This window comes from Candoia aspera, chromosome 1, assembly GCF_035149785.1.
Source record: "Candoia aspera isolate rCanAsp1 chromosome 1, rCanAsp1.hap2, whole genome shotgun sequence".
NCBI lineage: Eukaryota > Metazoa > Chordata > Lepidosauria > Squamata > Boidae > Candoia > Candoia aspera.
In genome coordinates this window covers 94,126,717-94,152,362 of record NC_086153.1, presented here as the reverse complement: position 1 = coordinate 94,152,362, position 25,646 = coordinate 94,126,717, and the positions used below count along the sequence as shown (strand labels likewise).

Sequence of the window (25,646 nt, the reverse complement as noted above, 5' to 3'; positions counted from 1 at the left end):
GTGGGCCTTTAGCTATAGCAATTCCATTGGACAGTCCTCAGAAATTTACAGGTCCCCAATTTGGATTTCACTAGATCCTTTCAGGATTACCTGGACAAACTCAAGCTGTGACTTGCTTCCACCTGTATCTATAGTATTCCACTATTGCAAATATTAGATGGCCTGCTGCACAAAAGAGAAAAAAAGACTATAACAGCTTCTTCCATTGTATAGTGAAGCACTAGCACTGAGACTTGATAGGCCAAGCAGCAGAATTAGTATGTGTGTACCAGACTTACTGAGTGTAAAGAGCGCAGAAGCAGTTGTAACCTCCCAGTGTACAGTGTTGCTTAGGGTTCCTGAAGTCTACAGTAGTTAGAATGATGTCATGTGGGTACTGCAATGAATTGAACATCATTCCAATGTTCTGTGTTCCAAATAAATGTATATATTTCTTGTTTTTGTTCTGAATTTTAGATTCTACAGATTAGACTTTTTTTTTTCTCCAAAGAAGCTTTAACAGATATATAATAAATCATGCCTCAGTTTAATACAGTTTTTGAATCTATTTTTCCTTCTTGTTTTATGTTGAGGAAGATAGATTTTCCAGTATTACCCTGTAATAATCTCTAGTATTCCTAGAAGCCATTCATAATCAATGGCGCTAAGCCTCTTTTTCTTTTAGTTGAAGGGTAAGCTTTGAATTATGGCCTCCATGTAGATCTTAGAAACAGGATTGCAAAGTGCAGATGTTTGGCTGACCTCTACCATTTGGAAGTAGCAGTTGTATTCTCTAGGCCAGCCTTATGCAACATGCACCCTCTAGATATATTGGACAGCTCCATCATTGGCCTTGTTGTATGGAAGTCCAATACAGTTGGGCTTCCGAGTGAGGTTCTGTAGCAGAGCAGACATCTGCAGAGGAACTGAGATGGTGCTGCGGTAGTGAATGGCGGCCAGCGGTGATTTCTATCTGTCCAAGTCTTTCTGGATATAGGAGAGACCGTGAGATCGTCCACTTTGCCACGGACAGCTGCTCCTCAGGAGGAGACCGCAGGATGGAAGTCTTGTGGTTTCCTCATGAGTAGAGTGGCTGGAGGCCACGGGAGAAACATCTTGCTTGCACTTGCAGTGTGCAGCCTTTTAAAGGACACTAAGTTTGACCAAACCCTTACTTTCTTTTTTTTTTATTTTTTCGATAAAGCTTTATTACGTTTTTCAACAAATACATAAAAACTACAAGAAATGAAATAAAGTATACTTTATTAAGTATACTTAATAAAGAGTATTATTAAGAGAAAAAAGGAACTAAAATGTGTGAAAATACAAAAAAGACTACTACATAATAGATACATACTAACTTCTGACTTTCTACCACAAAGATTCTGTATAAATAAATCAATATCAATCTCTTACTCTGGTTCAAACTGGAATGAGCATTACTTCTATAAAACATTTCCATTCTCAATATAACATTTCCTCTAAAACATTATTTTTCGTTTGATATATTAAAAAAAACATTTTATCAGATTAAAAAAAATTCCCCCTTAATAGACAGATAATCAAATATTACCCTTCCTCATTACAATTTTACTCCTAACCAAATCATTTATATAGTTAAACATTATATCTCCACCATTACATATTTAAACAATAACCTTATTAATATCCTTTTACCCAAGATAAATTCATTATCCCAAAAGCAAAAAACTTCTGTCTAAACCTTTAAAAGACCATCCTAATAATGTCTTCTGTCTAAACCTAATAAAGACCATCCTTAAACAGTTAACCCACTTCAAAGTAAACTAAGGCATTTATGTATCTCACTGTTATACACAAGGCTTTCTCCTTGCAATCCTTGACCTGCCTTGTAAAGTCCAACTCATATTCAAGGACCTTCCGTCCCTTGAGGCTTAAATCTTGTCTTTGATCTCGATATTCCAAGAATGCAGCCATTTCCGTTCCTTTTACACCCAAAGCTTTTCCTTCTTCAGCATTAACATTCCAGAGGTGAATCTTCTTCCCTTCACTTTTTGGCTTTGGGAGTTAGTCCTCATTTTTTTCTTTGAGACTGGGACCTTATTTTCCAAATAACTTTCTAAGAGATGGTCCAAAGCACAAGTAACCTTAAGGTACAGCTCCTTAAAAATATCTTTAAAATCTTCCATATCCCTCCACAGAACATTGTGGCACCCTCTAGTGCCTCAGGATATTAGACAAAAGGCTGTCTTTGAGAACAAAAGTGTTAATCAGCAGGGGTGGAAAAATAAAGGTAAACCAAGCCATTTCTCACAGGAAAGCAAATAGACCAAAGCTCGGCACCACAAATTCAACGAAGTAGGTGATTCTTTTGTCAGACTTTGAAAAAAGTAACAGTAAGCAGGTGAAAGTCTTTAAATTCAACTATACAATTTAAAAAGAAAAAAGAGAGAGAGAAAAAAAAATATATATTTAGGGGAAAAAAGCCAAATTAACAAACTAATAACTTTCAGAAGTAATGAAAACCACCAAGAGATTCCGCATTTCCTTGTTGCAAAGATTATTTAATAAATAATATATTTATTTATTAAATAATTATTTAATTTAATAATAATTAAAAGAAGAAAAAAATGGTGTTTTAGAAATGGGGTAGGCAGCCTTTGAGTCTGTTTAAGTAAGGCTTCAACACGGCTTAGGAAATGATGGCAATCCCTGCCTCCCAGCGGCTAGCTTACCATTTGATCGCGAAACTCTGTTTTGCGGTCATCTGGCTGCTTCCAGCTCTCCGGAGGACAAATGGGGTAATTTCTTGTTTTCTCCTTAATCCGGAGAACACTTCTGGGCTCTAGGAAAACCTGCCTGAGCCCCCCAAAAAATCTGTGTTGCTGGGTCAACCGGGAAGCTTGTGGAGACATGTCTCAAGTTGCCAATCCCCCACTGGAAGTCCCAAATGCTCACTTTCGTAATCACTTTTGGAAACAATCAATTTGCAGTTGAAAAGAGGTCTTTGAAAACAGTGGGAGAAAGAAAACAGCCTCTGGATGAGTTAGACTTCTTTCTGAATTACAGAAAGTAAAACAAAGGAAATAATATTTTTAAAAGACTTTAAAACAACAGCAAAGAGCTTAGTCAAGAAGTTATAAACAGATAAAGGGTAAAGGTAAAGGTTTCCCTTGACATGAAGTCCAGTCGTGTCCCACTCTAGGGGGCGGTGCTCATCTCCGTTTCAAAGCCGAAGAGCCGGCGTTTGTCCGTAGACACTTCCGTGGTCATGTGGCTGGCATGACTAAACAGAACGCCATTACCTGCCCGCTGAAGCGGTACCTATTAATCAACTCACATTTGCATGTTTTCAAACTGCTAGGTTGGCAGGAGCTGGGACTAGCAACAGGAGCTCACCCTGTCACGCGGATTCAAACCGCCGACCTTCCGATCGGCAAGCTCAGCAGCTCAGTGGTTTAACGCACAGTGCCACTGCATCCCATGGAAACAGATAAAGGGGATGGTATAAATCTGAAAGATAAATATTTTGACAAAACAAATTGGGAGGCAGGGTATATTTCTGTTTGGATCTGGAGGAGGGAAAAATAATTCGTTAGAATTCATAGTAGTTTTATATAACTGCCTATGAAATTTATTACTGTGCAAGTTCTTGCTTGATAGAAAATCCCCCAAAACACCATACTATACTGCATGGACACTATGATGTCATCTTGCCAAGGCTATAGCAATAAACATTTGGTAAAATTATGCATGTTACAGTGACTTTACTTTAAAAAAAAAACTTGCTATCCCTGTTACCAGCCAATCAACCAATTACTTCATTGGGCTCTGATGAATATAATTAGTGCAAATTAGTATAGTAGATTATTTGATAAAACTTTCTTTTATGTTCTAGGTATTATGTGTCATTGTGCTTACAATTATCTTAGGATGTATATTTGGACTGAAACCTAGCTGTACAAGAGATGGTAAGTAGTGAAAAATGCTAATAGAAGAACAAATATATAATATGAGTTTTAAAAATATTCCCACCTCCCCAAAGATTAAATTCATGACACTCCGTGCTGCCCCTATGTACATACTGAATAACGGCTTGTCATCTGAACCGGCTCCAGAATAAGATGTACACTACTTCTTTAAAAACCTATATAAAAATAAGAATTTATATATGAGAATATAATCCAGGCATGAACAAAGTAGTTTAGACCATTGATTTTCTGGCTAGGCTTCTTCTGATTTAATATTAATATGCCTAGTGTCATAGCTTTTCCATTAGGAACTCAGTACAATATAAATTATGAATGCTGTTGATAATATTTTTATCTGAACTGCCATTTAATTAAGAAGAGCCTTGGTTAATTAATCAAATGAGTTTCAGATCTCATGCAAGTCACTGGTAAGTATGTCAGGATCACAACCTTCAGCTACAATTTTATGCGCACTTCCTTGGAATAAATCCCATGGCACCCAAGAAACATGCATGGGATTATTTTGCACATACAGTTAACTATGCAACCTTAAATGGGGTGAAGGAAGAGCTACTTCTAAATGGCTCATAGTAGCTAGTATCAAAGTTTTATATGGAAATGTCCCCCCCACTCGCTTTTTCAGTCTGTCAGGACTTTTTTTAGTTTAAACCTCTTCCCCCCACGTATCAGAAGGAATGAGAAAATTAAGCTGTACTCAGCCCAACATAGATGAGGCTTCATTTAATCCCTTTTGGGAGAATGGGCAACTTTAGATCTAATAGATCAATGTAGTCTCCATTTGTTGAAGCTGAAATTTAGGCAACATACTTGTGCATGCCTCCAATGCTTCCACATCTATATTCATAGCCACATTCTGTAGCACTTAAATTCTGTTAGACTAAGAAGGTCTACTTTTTAGTTAGGGGTTAGCAAAAAGGGAATTACTGAAAGGGGAATCCATACTTTCATGCACATGGATGCCAAACCATGTCAGATCTACCCTGAAATGGATTGTTGTGTTCAATCCCTAACATCAAGTAAATATTCAACTTTTCAGTGAAAACCTGCAAGGGTCGTTGCTATGAAAGAACCTTTGGAAGCTGCCGCTGTGACAGTGAATGTGTTAAACTTGGAAACTGCTGTTTAGATTTCCAGGAAGCTTGTACAGAACCTGGTAAGCATTTTTTTTTTATTGCATTGCATTGCATTGCATTGCATTGCATTGCATTGCATTGCATTGCATTACACTGCACTGCACTGCACTGCATTTCTTTCCAGCTCAGTTTTTGAAGGAGTTGTGCTTCTGGACTTCAACTGTTATTTCTATCTGGTCTCAAGATTATTGAAAATGTATAGTTTTAAGAAAAAGAAATTAAGCCTTCCTCAGATATTTTCTTGTGACCTATGAAGGAAACCATGTAGAAGGAAACAATCTTATACAATGGCCACTCCTGACTTACTTATCTCAGAGAAGAAGATCTGAGTTGAGGATTTGCTCATAATTGCTTGAAGGAAAACAAAATTCTTTGCAATTGGATCATGCAAAGGATTCTGTGCCTGATCAAGTATGATCAAGTATGTAAAACTTATTCTGGCCCATGAAGGAAATTCTTGATCAGGGAACAGAACTAATAGGTACATGCCAATTCCCTAGAGTTTCACAAGCTTTCTGCAATGGTGGACCACTAAATATTAAAAAAATGTGAGGACTACCCCATTAAATAAACACTTCTCCCTACATTTTCTTTTTAAAAATATTGGAGTTCACAGTTTTTGATGAATAAGGTAATGACTACAGTTGTGTTTGTGCATGCTTTCCCATGTTCTCCATTTTAATAATTTAGACTAAATTTTGCATCAAACCATTTAATCCAAAATTAAGTATTTATTTATCACTTGGATTATTTTATACACCTCATGCCATATGAACAACTTTTAGCACGAACCTGCTGGTCAAGAGCACCCTTCAATAGAAATCTCTGAATACTAAGGGGCTGGGGTGCATGGGTCCCCAGTCCAATCAAATCTTATTTTTAGATACACATTATCCTTTTTACTTTGGGGTTTTTCTTTGGGGTATTAAATCACAGTTCCACTTAACAGAGCACATGTGGCCTCAGGGTTGGTAACTGCACTTAAGAGCTGTTCACTATTGTCAGTTTTCTGAAGTTAAGTACTCACATTGCTACTTGTAATAGTATTTATACATTTTAATGAACCATTTTTAACACTGGTCAGTTTTTGTAAACTACCTGATTGTTGGGGCATATAGAGAGGCAGAGACTGAGATGGTGAACATGCTCTTACTAGCTGACTGCAGTGTGTGTGGGAAGGTAGAAGCTGGGGAAGCACATGGGCTCTGGCCTCTGAAAGTGGGAAGGCTGTAGTGAATCAGCACACTTCGAGAATCACTGCCGTAAATTCTTTGAACCCTGATTTATTACGGGACAGTTCCTGAATATGGCTTCATTTCCACTTTCTTTTAATGTAGTACCAATGGACAGTTTGCTTGAAATCCAGGTCATTCCCTACTTAAACTAAAAAGTCAACATTTTTAAAGGGAAACTGGCATGATGGAAAGCAAAGCTCTAGTATACAGTATCATTTTTATTTCCAAAAATGCTTCAGAGTCCCAAAGACATTTTTAGAAAATGAAAAATGCCAGTACTTAAAAAGTAAGTTGGAATGGTAGAAAAATAGTGTGAATGTTCCATTCTGAATCTAATCTTATTTCTGACCAAATTTTAAAGTTGATTTGAATCTAAGCAATTACTTATGCCTAAATTGTTCCAAACCAAATAATATGTTTGAATTGAATAAATTCAATTTGAATTGCTTAATTGACATGGAAATCCAGACTGGAAAACCAAACTGAATCAGTATTTTGAATCACATTTTGCCTGATTTGTACATTCCTAGTAGAGAGCATCATGGGGATGGGGGCTATAGGGGAAGGAATGGAACTTTCTTACCAGTTTCTGTTCTGGTAAATTCAATATTTCATGGCTGGCCATACCCACCATGGCCATTATTTTTTGAATGGGTAATCTCTACCCCATGGCAACCATCTTGTGACTCTCCATATACCAGATACTGTATGCTGACCAGTCCAAAATGATTGGGAAGGTCTGCTTTAGATGTTTTGAACCTAGGGGTTCCAGGTCTCCACTCTATATTTAAAATGGTGAGAAGGTGCATGGACTGGTGAGTAGGAGGAACACTTTAGGTAGGAATATGGGGGAATTTAAATTGGTGGGCAATTTAAATGGTGGCACCAGGTCTTCTCCTAAAGTCTGGAGGCGTTACCCACACAGCCCTTTCTCAATATTTCTTTGAGTTCAGAAAGTACAAAAAGAAAAGTTTCCTTTTTTGTTTTGTAGCCTTATAATAATTTGAGATGCAATTCCATCTAGAGCTTTTATATATATCCAGCCCAGACATGTTTAATTTCAAATAGTGTCCTTCTGTTTATAGCTCAGATATGGACCTGTACCAAGTTTAGATGTGGCGAGAAGAACCGGCCAGAATATCTTTGTTCCTGTTCTGATGATTGTGTGAAAAATAATAATTGCTGTGTCAATTATTACTCAGTTTGCCAAGGTAAAACTCCGTTTGCTTATTTCTCCCAAAGGCAGCAGTGCACTGGGCTATTTATTCTGCTTTTTCAAGGATTTTGTTTTAGTTTCTAGGTCAAGAAATATGATTTCTTTCGAAAGAAAGCATAGGGCAGATTCTATTCAAACTCAGAATCCACTGAAATTATTGGGATAAGTTGGTCACAGTGTGACATAAGGCCAGTTGATTTCAGTGGGAGCTGAATTAACTGGGATCTCATTTTATGTGCATTTGGTTTTAAAGCAAAGGGATAATGCTCTGCTACTGACTCCATAAGCAAATGCTCCGGCAGTTCTCAAGGATTTGTGCGTTCTGTGTGGGATTTCAGTTTGCCGTTTGATGTACATTTTAAGCCCAGAAGTTATCCTAAGTCTTCAGTCCAAAGCTCCTTTAATCATGGGAACTGTTTAAATTATTTGTTCAGTCCTGACCTTTCTTTCTAAGGGCATGACAAGCTGCAGCATCAGCCGTGCTCACGTCTTTTTTATTTTAATACCAAGCAGGAGAGTGGGAAGAAACGTTTGACTGGGACATCAAATGTGAAATTCAGGAAATGGGAGCTGAGTCCTCTCTCCTCTCATGTTTGCTCCCTTGTACCCCATTCTCCAGCTATTTTTCTCATGGTCTGTCTCAGATCAGAACTGGGCTAAGGAAAAAACAGTGGCTTGGCAGCACTTTTCTACTAGAGGGTCAGTGGGAGGGTCAGTGGGTGGAGTAATGGGTGACCTAGACAGGATGGGCAAAATTTCAAAGACTGCACATGTTTAGCTTTTCTGCATTAACAAGCAATATAGACATCAGAAACACCACCAATTTGAGATAACCATTTTAAAAATTACAACTTCTTTAAAAGTAATTTTTTGAAAATACATATGGCTACACTTAATGACATTTTTTATTATGTCTGTGATCTGTAAATATGGTGATATCAAAGCTGAAACCCAATAATTACTTTAGATCTGCAGTGCCCAGTGGGCTTGCAATTAAAAAAAGGGTTGGAGATCTCATGGTATCTATGAAATTTAGCAGGAGGTTAAGAAATAAATATTATAATATTTTTCCCAATTACACAATAAAGTATCAAATCACTTTTACTCTTTTGAAGAATAAAATAGTATAATCAACTTCTTTTTTTCAAAAAAAAACAAGGAAAGACAAGTTGGCTTGAAGAGAAATGTGAAGACATAAGTGAACACCAGTGTCCAGAAGGGTAAGGATATTTAAGCTGGATTTTGCAACTTTCTAAAAAACTGTGGAGAGGGAATGTGGTATCAAAACTTTTCTTGCAGCAACCTTGGTGGAAAAACAGTTAATCCCAAGAATAAATCTTGAACAAATTCATTTTTAAAAAAAAATTATGTATGTTAATATTTCTACCTGCTACAGGTGGTCCTCACTTAATGACCACTCATTCAGTGACTATTTGAACTTAAGACAGCGCTGAACGAGTGGTACTTATGACTGGTCCTTGAAGTTCCAGCTGTCACAGCATCCCTGCAGTCATGTGATTGCCATTTGCGACCTCCCTGCCAGCTTCCCACAAGCAAAGTCAATGGGGAGGCTGGCAGGAGGTTGCAAATGGTGACCACATGACATCACATTTAACAACATCACAGGATTCACTTAAAGATGGCAACTGGAAGTGCCAGAACTGCAGTCACTAAGTGGCACAGTCACGTGACGTTGCGTTTTACAACCATGTTGCTTAGCAATGGAAATTCTGGTCCCAATTGCTGTTGTTAACCAAGGACTACCTTGCCTGATTTATCTCTTGTACTTGCCTGTTTTATCTCTGTGTACATATCTATATAAGCCCTATTTGCTTGTGCACAAATTCACATTATTAAATTAAGGGCATATACATCATCCCCATAATTGCTGGTATATCTTCTTCTTTCCTCATTGTGCACATTTGTGGGGGAAGGTCTGGTGAAAGTTGTTTGCTCTACATAAAGAAACATGCTTCCTCCCTGTAGAGCAGCCTTCCCAGTTTGGTGTTATCAAAAACTGTGGCTCTTATCTCCTGCAGTTCCCATCAATATGGCAGCTGAGGTTTGAGGTTTTGGAGGGCAGCAGGTTGAGGAAAGCTGATGTAGGTGAATAGTGGGTATTGGGCAGCAGGTATAGTTCTCCTTTTTTCTGCCACATGCTTATGGTAACATGGAGGAAGAGCTCTAATCTAGAGCATGTAGAAAATAAATGAATAATTATCAGATGCTTGCCTTTAACTGGCTTAATGTTTCCCACTGCTCAGATTTACAAAACCTCCAGTGTTACTGTTTTCTTTGGATGGATTCCGTGCTGAATATTTGCATACTTGGGGTGGACTTCTTCCTGTTATTAGCAAATTAAGTGAGTACCGATTCTATCTGAGCAATAGCATGCAGAGATATTAAGAAAAAATAATTAAGTGGTCTTCCCTTTCATATGACGTGAAGCTCTTCTGAAGCTCTTCACACCCTTTGTAAACTCCAAATAAGGCTGGCCGTTTCATGAAGAACAAGTCCATAGAAATCAGTATCGTTTTAGCTTTTTAAGGCATGCTTTTAAGCATTCATATCACAAATTCAATAATATGTGGGAGTATGAACCCCTTTTCAATATCTCTATTATTACAGTAGCAAGATATTAATGTCCAGAGTGCCTAGTGAAAGCTCATTGTCTTTGTTTAAGAGGACCATTGCTTCATAGGATCCCCAAGAAATATAATGAGCAATTGGTGTGTTTGTATGTATTTCAGGGAGAAATTCGCATAATTCTCCCTACAGAGTATAGATAAAGCAACTTTCTAGATAAAATTGTGGTTTTCACTAGGCCAACTTAAACCCTCTCCAGCCTATCTAGCAAAAGTGGCTCTGGGCTGCCTGAACTCTGTATATGACCTAATTTGTGTGAATAGATCCCTTCCTGGTCCTTGATCTATGCCACCTTTCCCCAACAAAGACTATGCTGGTTGACAATTCTGTTGCAGTTGGAGTGCTTGGTCTAGTATGTAGCAAGCCCATGTTAAAACTGAGAATATTTTGTTTGTTCACTAACCAAATTCAGTGGGAAATTGTGCTGCCAGTGTTTGGCAGTTTACCCCTGGGGACTCTAGGGCTGGTAAAAAGGGATTCAAGGGCTGCCTTTGTATTGCCTACTGCTGCTGCAAAAGCATAAGGGAATTGCTCTATTATTCTAGGTCACTCTAAATATTTGATATGAAAAGGTTTATTATTTACAAATGTGGAATTCTTATTTTTTCCCATGACAGGAAAATGTGGGACATACACACGTAGCCTAAGGCCAGTGTATCCATCAAAAACATTTCCTAATCATTACAGTATTGCCACGGTAAGAGGCTGTTGCACTTCCTGCTTCTCACTGTTCCACACTCTTTTTGGGGGAATACCAGAGTTTTAAAAATTCTATTTCATTTTATTAGCAGGAATAACCAGGGAGTGACTTCCATAACTTTTTCCACTCCTTAATTCCATGTTACCAGGGCAGATTCCATCACATCCCAGCATTTGTTTGTGTTGTTGGTGCCTCTTTTCTCTGTAAATCCAACATTGTCTCTTTAAATTGTTATATTAACATGCATATTAAGCCTTAACGTTTAACCTCTCTTGGGCCTTACAATTGCCCCACATGAAATCAAGAGTGCCTAGAAAGTTCCCGGACTACCTTAGAATTGTGAGAGGAGATTAATGAAGGTGTACTTTAGTTTAAAATTCACTACTGTATTGTAATAAGCTTGAGGGAATCAAACTTGATGGACCTCCAAGTGTTACTGTCTTCTGTATAGCTTGGGGTCTCCAACTGTTGATATGTGATCATTGTTGATGCATAGTGATTCAAATCTTACTTCCAGGGTCTATACCCAGAATCCCATGGTCTGGTGGATAACAAAATGTATGAACCAAAGAGAAATGCTACTTTCACACTCAAAGGTGCAGAGAAGTTTAATCAACAATGGTACCAAGGACAGCCAGTAAGTATCAATTCTAAGTATAGAGAAATGTGTTATTAATTACCAAAAGATACTTAATGCTTGTATTCTGTTTTTTCTTAATAAAAATGGAAACCATTCTGGAAACACACATGCATATCAATTTATTATTATTATTTATATAATGCCATCAGTGTGCATGGTGCTTCATACAATAGAAGAAGACAGATTCCGTGCCCTGAAGAATTTAAAATCTAAAATTCAAAATAGGAATCCCATATTAGAAAGGCAGAAAAATGGATGCAGGGATAAACAAGGTACTACTTGTGGTTCCAGCTGTTCATTTTTTAGGGAAGTTGAAAGAAAATCTTTATGGGAACCACTATCAAGTATAAAGGTGGGATAGTAAGTAAATAAGTAAGTAAGTAAGTAAGTAAATAAATAAATAAATAAAAGCAGGAAGGCAGAATTTTTGAGGGAATAGAAGAGATTTCGGCCACAGGAATGAAGGTCACAGCAGACAATGATCAAGCTAAAAGTTCTGAGAGATAAAGAAGAGAAAGCTATTGGTGGCTTTCCAAGATAAAGATGGAGGGAGGGTTTGCTGGGTTTGGTAAGAGGCCGCAGCCAATGAAAAGAGAAGTCCCAAGGACAAGAATGGGTTGCGTGCAAAAATGCCTGTCTTTGAAAATGAGCTTAGCTTCTGATGCTCTTAATCAGATACGGATATTTCCCCACAACATACTGTATGTCATCTTATTGGCCTCCTGCACCTGTTAGCTCTATGGAACCACTTACAACTTCCACCTTGGTTTCAGATGAGAGATGTAAAATCATCTCTACGGAGATCTTCACAATTAAGAACCCCCAAAATTTCATCATTTAAAATCAAGGGAAATTCTTCAATAGAATATGAAGTGCTTACATAACAGACAGTCTAGAGAATCTTTAAAATGTGTAAGGAGACTTGGGATTTGAATCACATAACAGAGCTTGGAACTGTATGGTATAAAATTTCTATTGCAGATATTTTAGCAAGTCATAAAAATTGATTCTAAAAATAATTTATAAATGGCTCTAGATCCCCTTAAAATGTGAATGCAATATATAACATAAATTTAGATCATGTCAGAAGAGTCAGAAGAACAGAAATCTAGGGCTGCGCATGTAACACCTCTGCTGCGCAAGCTGCATTGGGTGCCGGTGTGCTTCTGGGTCCAATTAAAGGTGTTGGTTATGACCTTTAAAGCTCTTCATGGCATGGGCCCAGGTTACCTGAGGAACCGCCTCACCCCCATTGCATCAATCTATCCCACCCAGTCTGGCAGGAAGGGCATGTTGCGGACCCCATCGGTTAAAGAATTCCGACTGGCAGGTTGCGGGGGAGAGTGTTTTCTGCCATTGTCTGTTCTGCCCTGTGGAACATCTTGCCCCTGAGATGAGGTTGGCCCCCACTCTTCTGGCCTTCAGGAATAGCATCAAGACCTGGCTCTGCCAACTAGCTTGAGGATCCAAGAGTGATAGGCAGCTCTGCGGGTGGTTGTTGGCTTAAAACACTCTCTCTACCTTTTAGTTTCTCTCTTTTCTTTTCTATTTTTTTTACTTTTTCTATTTTTATAATGGTTTTATAATTTTTATTTGTAAGCTGCCCAGAGTCACTTTTATAGTGAGATGGGCAGTGTATCAATTGAATAATAAAATAAATTAAAAATAAAAATAAAGAAACAATCATGTTGGTATGTATTATATTCCTGGTGGCAAAGCCCACTTAGTTTAGCTGAAAGTTTTTGAGGACACAAGAAAAATTACCCAACACTTGTAAATAATTAAATGTAGTACAGATTTGTTGTTTGGTTTTTCCAAGGAGATGCAAAATGATATAAGAAATCAAGTCAGTTGTTATTAATTGTTGGATTTACTAAAGCAAAGCACTGGAAAACTAAAATACATCATTAAATGCCGTGGAACAATACTTTACAAAAAGTGTCGGAAACAGGATTGGCGGCAAATTTATCACAGCAACAAACATTCTTAAGAAATTATTTAATTAAATACAGTTCTATTCACATTTGGTCTTCATTTTTAATTACTGTTTATCAACAAAATAATTTGTAATAGACTAACTTTCATCCGTACAAATGTAATCTTGGTCAGAAGTATTGAATACGAATGTCTAAAATTTCATATACCTCCTTATGGTAACAAATGTAGCCATATACATACCCAAACTAAGTGCTTTTTGTTTTTGAATTTCTGTAGCTTGTTTTCTGTTTTTCTTTTGGCTCTTCTTTTTTTTCAGTGTTTTGTGGGCAGTTATTTATGTTTTTGTTTTTAAAGACTGGTTTTGCAACAGACTCTTGGATAGACATGGAAGGGTTAAGAAAGGACAAAAGAAAATCAGAGACAAGGAGATGGCAGTAGTCTAAATGCAGGACAAACAGAATTTTTGCTGCAGGAAAAGAGGAAATCATTGTGTAATTTTTTTGTATGGAGAAACAACATGAGCTGAGTGGGACTAACTATGGGAAACATGAGAAATGAGAGAGAGAGAGAGTTAAAGATAAAACCAAGGCTATCTGCCTGTTCCACAGAGAAATGGCAACATAATAATGATAAAGATAGCAAGGGAAGAAGAAGGGAGGTTGAAAGGAAAGATGAGAAATTCAGTAATTTATATGTCAGGTGGAACTTGCCCTTGATGAAGTTCCACTTTTGCTAGAAGAAGGAAATGGCAGAGCTGTTTCTCTAATTTCTCCTTCCCCTGATGCTCTCACTATGGAAAGTTGGGGACATCTGGAGCAAAACGGAACTAACTCAGTTGGGGATGGAAGGGAATCAGAAAGTCATGACTGACTGTTTCCTCCTGTGGGAAGCCTTTGCTGGACTTTGCTATTCTACCCATAGAAAGTAGCACCCCATTTAGGGAGGGGCAAGTCTAGGTCCAGCCCATTTCATTTGAAATGGCAATGTTTAAACATGTTAGCATAAATGGAACTGGGGAAAATGGAGCTGCAGGATTAATGAGAGGAAAGTGGTAGAGCTGGGTTTCATCCATATATTGATTTAGAATTGAAAAATTCAGGGCAGGTCTAATAAGAGACCCATTTGTTGTCCCTCCCTTCCATGGAAACGCTGAAAAGAAACGATCAGGCTGGTCAAAAGACAATAGGCTAAGCCAGCGCACTGGCTGGGGAATTCTGGGAGCTGAAGTCCACACATCTTAAAGTTGCTAAGGTTGAGAAACACTGGGCTAAGCTGTGATTATTATGAAGGCATTTCCAGTGCAGTGTAGAGAATGGAAAACATATTGAATGGATCAAGGGGGAGAGTTGATGCAATAGGAATACATGATCTTGGAGATGAAGCGTTGAGAGATAGATAGATAGATTGATTGATTTTCCCCATTTGAAAAATGGGAGACAGTAATGTGTTTGACATGGGGTACTTACATGTATGCAAGACACTGTTCAGGACAATTATTTACCAGGATTCAAACAGACTGTGTTCTTAGGACCAGAAATTCAGACCATACAAGGGGGGAAAAGTGCATGTCAATTTACGGCTTATAATGCACTGCTTCCATACAACCGTACAGTTTCTATCTACAGGATTATAAACACAATAGATGAAACAATGGCTGACTGTTTCCTAAATTATGTCTCCAGTAAGGGAAATTGGGAGATTTTCAGGTGGTGGATGTCCCCCTCCCCCTCTCTTCCTCCTCCCCCTCCTCCTCCCCCTCCTCCTTCTACTGGTTACTATAGCACAAGGCTTTGATAGACAAATAAGCAGGTTTTCCTTTCAATTTGTGCTGATTGCTTTGATGAAGTCTTGCTGGTTTTTCTCTTGCTACCTCACTCGCTCTTTTCTTGTTCTCCCTGCTTTTTACTCCCCTATCGTCTTTGTGTAAAGTGCCACCCCCCTTCACACCTGCAGTTCAGTCACTGTGGCATGGTACTTTGATGTAGTTTTTACTCCAAGATACCTAATACATGCACAAATCACTGTAATAATGGATATGTCTTTACAAGCTAAGAGAGCAAAGTGCTCCCTCGTATACATCAAGATAAATGGCAAAGCCTTTTTGATTTCAGTTGTTGGCACACAAAGGCCTAATTTTTCTTTCATGTTGTCCCTAGCATTTTAGAGAACAATGTATGATTGTTTTATAACTTAACTTTCTACATGTGTTCCAGTTCATATTCCATCTGGTCAGCTACCTAATCATTAAAAGAAATGTAATCAATTATTCCTTATTATTTCTGCCATATGTGGGTATAGCTGTTGTTCTTGGTATTACAAGTACTGCTGTTGTTATCCTCAAATCTCATTTATGGCTTCACTTTGTTCATTAAGCCACTTTCTTTTGGGGGTTTTTTCCAAAGCTTTTGCAGGCCTTCAAGTAGAAAAAGAGATAATGGCATGGAGATGAAAACCAGGAAGGGAGAGAAGCGTTAGACAAGGGAAACAAAGAACTCAGGCAAAGTACCAGGAAGGGAGAAGAAGAAATAAATTGTGGGAAGTATCAGTGCAGGGCAACTGGAAAATGGAAGATAGAGAGGAAAGAGGAAGAGAAGGAGAAAAGCCTCAGGTGGAATGGGAGTGGAAAAATTAACTAAGTGAAGGGAATTAAGGATTCTGGGAGGTAGACAGATGTATTGGTGATCTCTGGCCAGACAGCCAGTGCAGGAGAAAGAGGCAGTCTTAAATCTGTAACGGATAAAACTGCCATGCTCTCTTGAAACATGAACAAAGAGAGGAGGAAAGGACAATATTTCTGAAAAGGGGATCATGGCTTTCAGGAGAGAAGTCAGAAATAAAGCAGTTCTTTGTGAATACAAGATCAAGAGTACTCAATGCAAAACTGTATAGTGTACTTTCTAGCAAAGGCTTGATCAGAGGAATGTTGAAATAATCAGTCATTCTTGAGGATTCCACAATAAAGTATTGATCATCTGTACTTAAAAGAAACAGAATGGCAGATCTGGTGAAAGACTCAGGAGAAGCACTGTTATAAATGAAGACAGCTTCTCAACTTTTAATGACTGAAAAATAAATCGCTTTAAACCTAAGCAATCAATGAAAGATTCAATATGAGAAGAATGGTATGAGGGTAGGGGAAAATATTTTCCTTCTGATGACAACACAGAAGTAGGAGGGAAATTGGCAAGCAAAAAATCCATGAAATTCTTTTAAAGCAGCAAATTATTTTCCAAATACAGCAACAGAAAGAATTCATGAATAACAAGTGTTTATCTTTTTGTACAGATTTGGCTGACTGCAATGTATCAGGGACTAAAATCAGCTTCGTTTTTCTGGCCTGGTTCAGATGTTGATGTCAATGGAAGTTTTCCAAACATGTACGAATTATACAATAGGTGAGAATTTGTGGATGAAGGAACATCATGAAAAAAGCCCCCAAAAGCTAAATCTTTTTAAGTGTGGCAGGATTCCTTTGGAATAGCTTTCTGCTTTTTTAAGCTCTTGCTGTGGTGCAACCTTTCTCCCCTTCCGCTCACATTTTAAATATTAACAGTTGCTTAGGTTTAGGTGGCTAGTAGGTTGAAAACCCACTTCAAAGAAAATCTGTAGGTATATTTTAAGCTCAAGCTACTACAATAAATTCTTCAGTAAATTATGTCCTGTTGTAGTTAGATGTGTGTCATTAGAATATGATTTTAAGTTTTATTATTTTATGGACTTTCATTTATTCAATTGTTTTATTAGAGACTTTGTTAGAATATGGGATTGCATGTTTAATTGATTTTGGTATTATGGTGACTGTAAATCACTTGGTTTTTTAAAATTATCTTGTTATGCATTTGCAATTGTTTTGTGTATAAAGATTTGAAGATAATTGAATGCTGACATTCTGAGATTTGAATTAGCTTTTCAATAATTTTTTTGTTATGCACCTTGTTGAAAGGCTCTGTAAGAATTCTAAATCTGTAATTCTTTCTAAGTGTTCTTCTGATAGGTTTGAGTTTGTTTTGAAGTCGGTAGGTGAGAGAAAGAGGGGATTAGCCTTATGGTATGTTGTTTGATCGATTGATTATGTGCCATCAAGTCAGTGTCAACTCTTAACAACCACATAGATATATTTCCTCCATGATATGTCCCTAACCTGGTCTTTCAGGTCTTTCAACATTACACCCATTGCCACTGTAACTGAGTCTATCCACCTTGTTGCTGGTGATCCTCTTCTTCTCTTTCTTTCCACCTTTCCTAGCATTAGAGCTTTTTTCAGAGAGCTAGGTCCTCACATAATGTGTCTGAAGTAGGATAATTTGAGCTTGATCATTTTTTCCTCAAGTGAGAACTCTGGGTTAATTTGTTTGATGATCCATTGGTTTGTTTTTTTGGCTATCCACAATATTCTCAGGAGTCTTCTCCAACATCAAAGTTCAAAAGTGTCAATACTCTTCCTATCTTGCTTCTTCAAAGTCCAACTTTTGCTTCCATAGAGTGTCACAGGGAATACCATGGCTTGCACAATTCTGATCTCTGCAGGTATAGAAACATCACATCATTTGAATGTTTTTTCCAAGGCCTTCATGGCTGCTCTACCAAGTGCTAGTCTGTGGCGTATTTCTTGACTGCTTGTTCCTTTACTGTTGATGGTTGATCCTAAAGGGGAGAAACTTGTGGCAGAGTGCTGGAAAGCGTTAGGCCCGAGAGATCAGAAAAATCACACACCAGGCATTTCTATAAAAAGAAATGTATTTACAGAAAGCACAAAAACATATTTACAAGCTTGTGCATTCGCACACGTTCAGAGAGGACTGGGAGGAAGGCTGTGTAGGAAGGAAACTGAAACAAGTCCAGGCAAGCTTCCTCTAGGCAAATTAGGAGTTTTACCTTATATGGTCATGTCTTTTCACACCCAAAACTAAGGATACTTAAGTTTGACCTGTTCACCCTGCCAGAGTGGTTTGTTACCATAGTAACATAGTGGCTTGGTCCTTGCAAAACAATCAAGGAAATGCCAACAAAACTATCCACCACTTCAAAATCTTCATTGCCAGTTCTAAGGCTGATTGTCCTACCTATTGTCATTAGTTTGGTCTTCCTTATATTTAATTTTACTCCCATTTTTTCACTTTGTTCCTTAAGTTTTATTACTAATAGATATTCTTAAAATCTGTAGACCTCACTGACACTTTACCTAAGGTTCAGTCTCTGTCGAACAGTAGGGATTCAATCCTACATGCAGTAAACAGTACGTCAGTGCAGTTAGGTACCATCATGCGTGAAGAGGATCCTGCCACTAGCATCTCTGAATGTTCGGTTTTGAATGGGGAGACCTTTATCTGCTTGAGTTGACAACCCTCATTGTCATAGGGATTTGACAGAATTAATTTCATTTTATGAAATAGATGCATGACTTAAAGTTCCAAAAATATTTTTGAGAGGTGTAATTGTGGTCTTGCACCTGCTTTATAGACATCAAATTGCAGAAGAGGTTTTATTTTAGCTTGTTTTATCATCAGTGCTACTGGCTGGAAAATAGCGTAGTACTGTCACCCACAACTGGTTGTGGCACAGAGGAAATAGTCATGACTATTTCCTGAAGTAGTATTGCAGACTACTTCATTGTCTGCAATGTAGAGAGATTCACAATAGGCCCACAACATCCTTTTTTAATTCAGCTGTTGAGAAAGACAAGGGGCAGGTATGTTGCCTACCCATTGTCAGATCAATTTAACATAGCTTGTGACGTGGCTGTAAAGTTTTGTCTTATGGCTATGATTTGTTCAGTTTTTGGTTTTGGAATATGGTTTTTGCATTTGCTACTTCTGATTTTAACAATGAAGTTTGTTATTTTAAAATGGAACTTCTAAACAACCAGGAACTGGCTCTCCTTCCTTCCTTCCTTCCTTCCTTCCTTCCTTCCTTCCTTCCTTCCTTCCTTCCTTCCTTCCTTCCTTCCTTCCTTCCTTCATCAAATTTACCATCTCACCATCTCACACAAGGTGACCCTGGGCAGTGTACAATAAAAATAACTTATTATAAAATCACTTAAAAGACTTAAATAATTAAACATAAATAAGAACAAGATCCCAAGAGGATTAAAATCAGAATACTCGATCAGGCTTCCATAAGGGTATTTGGGGCAAATCAGAGATATTGGGGTTAGGGTATTATGCACAAGTTTGTTGGAACAGGGCTAACCTGTGTTGCCCCGTCTCTTATACTCATTTTAGTATACTGTATTCAGGCATAATAACTGAATAGAGTTATAATGTCTCTCATATGAGCATGTGTACAAAGGCACAGATGAGAATATATGGGCACTGTTTTGGTTAGGTACCAAGTAGAGATACTGAAAGTAGGATGCCACAATAGGTGTTGGAATTAAAAGGTTCAGCTCCTTATTTCTGAGGTTGAATTCATTTAATATACCTAGAATGTGAAGATACAATCCAATAAACTACAGTGGGACTTCACTAAGGGAACACTGTATAGCGGAATACTTTATTGTATATGGTCTGTTGACCCTTACAAAACACACACACACACACAACCAACCAATCAAGAAAAAGTATTAAATGAAAGTAAATCTAAAAACCATTCATTCATAAAATTACAAATATCAATTCTGAAATGGTAGAAAATAATCCAACCATATATACAACTAGGACTACTATATATCTGTATATCTATGTAGTATGCTGGCTGGGGAATCCTGAGAGTTAAAGTCCACACATCTTAACATTGCTGAGGTTGAGAAACACTGAACTAGAGCAACAACTCATAGTGAAGAGTTATCTAAATGTTTTCATTATGAGATGCATAGGCAGTGTTAAATACTGAGCTGTGAAGTATTACATATGTATTAGTTGTAGTTGTGGTTGTAGTAGTTAGAAAAAAAACTAGGTGGCCTTCCTAGAAGGTTTTTGAGCAAGAGTTCTCCTAGATCCTTATATCAAGCACAAAAAAAGACAAGTTGTATTGATTCCAAATATCCCATGAAACAAGGACATATTTCTTATGGTTTAGGGATTTATTTTAACCTCATTAATAGCTGCAATTGAATGTACGTTGTATTCACATGTAAAGCTACAGAGCGTCCATACAGCATTGGTGTAATTATATAATTTCTGGAATTATGCCCATGCACTTCTCCTAAACATGCATTTCCAAGCACAAGTCTCTGAAATGCTAAGCAAATACTCCTGCAATTAAAAAAAAAACGTTTTAGAAAATTTTGATTTTCTAAATTTAATTTTAAAAGATTCTGAATACTTTCATGATCATTCAAGTAGTTTCTGTCCTAACTGCCAGGAAACACGCTGAGACAAGGAACTGGTCTCTAATGTTTTATTGCTTGTACATAACAGGAATCCTAACAAACTGAAGAAGCGTGGGAAAAACCCAGCCATATAAACCCCAAAGGTTAAGGCGGTCCCGATCTGTGTCTCTTTGAATGGCTGACCAATTCCTCAGTGCTACGCATGCGCTTAACAGTCTGGATGGGAGCCCCCTGCTCGCCATCCTTACTCATGACAGTTTCCAAATATATGAAAATATTTCTTCCAATCAAACACAGTAGGAAAAGAAAGCCTTAATTAGTTAACCATGTTATGGCAAAGTTTCTTGTCCTTCTCTGAATGGCAGACTTATTTCAAACCCAACTATGGCTTATTCTTTTCTGTATCTCTTGGGTAAAATCTGTGGGCTACAACATCCAGATGATCACTACATGGCAGCAGAGAAATACAGAAAACTGTTTGCTGCCATCTGGTGATGGTCCAAATTTTTGCAGTCCAGATGTAGTCGCCCTAAATTAACTGTATGGGTTACTTTTTGGGTTCATACAACCTGCCTGATTCAAAGTAGCCAACTAATAATTACTACACAGTTTAGATCCTGACCTATAATGGCCTGTTTTTTGGGCTTTTACAGTATGCTAGATCTTTATATCCAGATTTAATAAATCAGTGACAGCTGCCCTAAGGCAAATGTGGCATGCAGTTCTCTGTGCTAGGGCTACCAGATTTGGGCTGCAAAATTCCCCCCAAATTTAAATAATTTTCAAAGTGTGTGCAGTCCATTAAGTAGATGAATGTAGCACATTTCTTCTAGCCCAGGTATGGTTGCCCTAATGTTGGTGTCCCAGACTGGTGTCTGCTTTCTTCTCTTCTATTATATTTTTTCAGAGAGCCTTGGTTTTTAGGAGCTGAATTCTGGTCCCATGTAAGTAACCCCATCAGTGAATCCTACATCAACACAGCTGATGTAAAGAAGCAAAACAAATGAAGTCTGACAACAATTGATCTTACATATACAAATTAAACAAGTACTTAAAGATTTCATCACAGGTTTTTGTGCTAATCTTTTGTTGGTGTTTTCTATTTAGATCAATACCATTTGAAGAAAGAGTAGGAACTTTTCTAAGCTGGCTACAATTACCAGAAGAGGAAAGGTAAGTAATTTGCCATTTCAAAGCGATGTATAAAATAATAGAAAGGCAAACAGTAACTATTAAGTTGAATACTATTTGGCTTGTCTTGTGTATGTTGTGATGTTTGCTTCAATAAATTTGAAAGTGTTCACAAAAAGCTTATAACATAGTATGAAGATGAAAAAATATAATAAATAGTGAATTACCGACTTAATGGATCCGTTTGGTGAAAGGAGTGTCCATTATTCTTACTAGTCTGTTAACCTGGACAGTATGTTATGTGCCATGATGTCACGATGCAAATATAATTGCAATGGAAATCATATTAGTTGAATCTGAAATCTGTTGCATTAAGGTCCTTAAACTGAGATTTCACTATATGTGACATTTGCACAGTGCTTTCAGCTGTTCAAAATACTCCATGTACATAGTCTAAATCCTTGTAACACTCAGGTATACTGTAGTAATTTGATGATGATGTTGTTGTTGTTACTGCTACTACCCATATTGTGGGCTGAGGTTGAGAGAGTGTGATTTGTTTAAGGCCATTTAGTGAGGGGCTGCTTGACTCAGGACTCAGCCGCTTGGTCACCACGCTACATCCCTATATGTGCTAACTACATGTGTATTATAGTATACTTTTTTTTGTAAAGCACCACAAGACTTGTTATTAATGCACAGTTGTTTCTAATGAAATTTACTGAATGTAAATATGTTCACACTTCTCTTAATTTATATGTAAAATATTAAATTTTAATGCTGTTTGATATAGACCACACTTTTACACTCTGTATTTAGAAGAACCAGATTCCTCAGGACACAGATATGGACCAGTCAGCAGTGAAGTAAGTATCTGGAGGTCAGCTGGATGTTAGAATTGCATTTCTTTTAAAGTTCCATAGTAGATCAAGGATAAGAACATTAAAAAAACCAAATCTGACTGACCGATTAAAAGGTAACATGAGCCCCTCATTTAAAATAAAACACCCCTTTAATTATTCATATATTATCAGAAATGATGCACAGCTCTTTAAGTATAATGTTATGATATGGTATTATCTAAATGGGTAAAAATGCCATATATATTTAAAGTGAACACTGCTGTGAAAGATCTTTTTGATGCTAAATTCTCAGCATTCAACTTTCAAAATGGAGACCACAGCAGAATCTTTAAAAGTAATTATTAAAGAAGACTTCAAATGGATTTACATCATATTAAATAATTAGAATCAGACATCCAAAGACATTAACACTGATATGGTTAAAAGTTAAGAAATGTTTTAAAAAGTGACCCAAGTAGATAATAGAAAATTGTATGTATGTCCATTAGGATAAAGCATCTGGTGGTAGCCTGGCACTTTAAAGAGAGAGGAGTGTAATACTTCCTGGATCAAAATTTATGCATCAAACATTTAAGTGAAAATTAATTCTTAAAGGGGAAGGCTGCATGCAGAATTCTTCACATATTTAGGTCTCTAGGTCAGAAAAGGATTATTGAAGACCATCATTGTAAGATCTTTTTTTTCCTTCTTCTTCTTAGACTGGACATCTATAACAGTATAAAAATTGTTCTCTCCTGCTTTGAACCTGCCTGGTTACTTAGATCAGCAGGAAAGACCCTTTTGAAGATCCCCCTTGTGGCCAGAAGTCTGGCTATCTAGTATGTGGGAGGGGCTTCTCCTAGGTGTCCCCAGTCTAGGGAGTGTGTTTGACCATCACTTTTCCAGTAGTTAGGAAAATGACAAAAACACATCTCTTTCCCCAAGCTTTTAATTGCTAATTGAATTGATTCTAATGATACTGATTTTAATTTTGCCTTCATTTCAATTTTATTGTTTTTATTCCTATATTTTATAATTTGTATTTTTAATCACTGTATGCTGCCACGAGTATGGTATAGGTAGAAAAATGGGATATATATTTAATAAATTAAAAGTAATAATATGTGTTGCTTGTCGAATGGGTTGGAAGAGCAACTACTTTGAAGAAGGATGGCCTGTGTCAGGATTGGCCTAATTTTTAGACATTTTTGCTTCTTCTCCATCTCTTGTTTTTGTAATACTCCTCCTTGGTTAAGTGTTCTGGAAATTTGGAATGTTTTCTACAATGTCTGGGTAGATCTCTACCAGGCTTTGTTTGCTTGTTTAGTTCTATTATGGAGACTCTTTGTATCTCTTAGTTCGGCCATAGGGCTGACTGAACAGCAATCCAGCACTGCTCAGTTATGCAGAGTCAGTGAATGATCCTTGATGTAATTGCTCACTTTGACATAGACCAGTGTTTCTCAAACCTGGCAACTTTAAGATGTGTGGACTTCAACTCCCAGAATTCCTTAGCCAGCCATGCTGACTGGGGAATTCTAGGAATTGAATTTCACATATCTTAAAGTTGCCAGGTGTGAGAAACTCTGACATAGACCAATGAAGTTTTTGGAGCTCAGGGGGGACAATTAATTTCACTTGAGTCACCAGCCACCATGAAATACATAGAAGAGCTATTGGGTGATATCTAACTGGTCTTCTGCTGCTGATGGAAAGCATCAGTCAGCTATGTTGCTGCTAAGACTCCCTGAACTCTATCAATCAAAGGGGAATGATAAGTGTTGCAGAGCAAGGGAAGCTAATGGGAAATCATCTCCTGCTCCATGTTGCTGACAGATGCTTTCTATTGGTAGCAGAATATTCATTGGGAATGACCATTCTTTGAATTGCATGTTAACTTACTTATTTTGCCTTTCACTTTTGATTTGCAGGTCATTCTTGCATTAGAGAGAGTGGACAAAGTGGTTGGGTTGTTGATGGATGGGCTTAAGCAAATGAACCTTCACAACTGCATTAACATTATTCTTCTTTCTGACCATGGTAAATCTTCTTAAACCATATAGATTTTAGGATACATAAAATAAGTTTGTAATGTCTTTTGAAAATCTGTTTTTAAAGAAATGATACCTTTGTAGTAGACTGGCAGTATAAAGAAAGCTTCTAAATAAATGTAGTCTAGTTTATGGCGTTAATCCTATATACACATTATATAGGAGTAAAGTTTCATGAGGTCACTAGTAGACTTAGTTCTAACCCATCTGGATTACCAATTACAGAGATTAGAATCATGGTTTAATTGAAGCCATGTGCCAAACCAACAATGCTGAGCCAAACACAAGTACTAATGAAAGATGCAGATGATTCAGTTTAGTTATATGTGAAGTATAGCTTCAGAGGACATTGTTCATAGAGCAAGCACATAGTTCATAGAGTCAGTTGGGAAAGAAATTTGTTTCTTTCCCAACTGACACTCTGAACTATATGCTTGCTGGCTGGGGAATTCTGGGAATTGAAGTCCACCCATCTTAAAGTTGCCATGGTTGAGAAACACTGATCTAGATTTTCTGACCAAGGCTACCCATGTGACACCCTGCCTGCCTGATTGGGCTAACAACTATATGAGCACCAGCTGCTTACATTCCCATCCAGCTGGAGCTCCATGCATAAATCCTATGTCCAGGCATGTGTATACCCTAACTGCATTAGATTGAGACTGATCTAGAGACTTGCATGATCATTATTTATAAAGACAGCTAGCTCAAGTGGGTTCTAAACATGTAAACTTTGTTAAGTCATTGGGACTTGCATGTAAAGAAGTTGGGAACAATGTGGAAAGTGAAAATAATTTACATTTATTTATATGAACAAACAAGTCTTGGAGCTGATTTCTTGCTGGCAATTATACCTGATGAGCTACTTTTTCTCAGTACATAGAAAAATAGATC

The 25,646-nt window shown here is 37.5% G+C and overlaps 1 protein-coding gene across 1 annotated transcript in view; it reads left to right on the top strand.

The window, feature by feature from the left end:
• Nucleotides 1–25,646, top strand: part of ENPP1 (ectonucleotide pyrophosphatase/phosphodiesterase 1) — a 56,506-nt gene that overhangs the window by 10,968 nt on the left and 19,892 nt on the right. Inside the window, exons 2-12 of the mRNA XM_063309914.1 lie at nucleotides 3,857–3,929; nucleotides 4,987–5,103; nucleotides 7,404–7,529; nucleotides 8,694–8,754; nucleotides 9,799–9,896; nucleotides 10,798–10,877; nucleotides 11,398–11,517; nucleotides 16,744–16,853; nucleotides 21,836–21,901; nucleotides 22,653–22,725; nucleotides 24,633–24,741. Of these exons, the coding sequence (XP_063165984.1) occupies nucleotides 3,857–3,929; nucleotides 4,987–5,103; nucleotides 7,404–7,529; nucleotides 8,694–8,754; nucleotides 9,799–9,896; nucleotides 10,798–10,877; nucleotides 11,398–11,517; nucleotides 16,744–16,853; nucleotides 21,836–21,901; nucleotides 22,653–22,725; nucleotides 24,633–24,741 (1,033 nt within the window). The remainder of the gene's footprint in view (nucleotides 1–3,856; nucleotides 3,930–4,986; nucleotides 5,104–7,403; nucleotides 7,530–8,693; nucleotides 8,755–9,798; nucleotides 9,897–10,797; nucleotides 10,878–11,397; nucleotides 11,518–16,743; nucleotides 16,854–21,835; nucleotides 21,902–22,652; nucleotides 22,726–24,632; nucleotides 24,742–25,646) is intronic.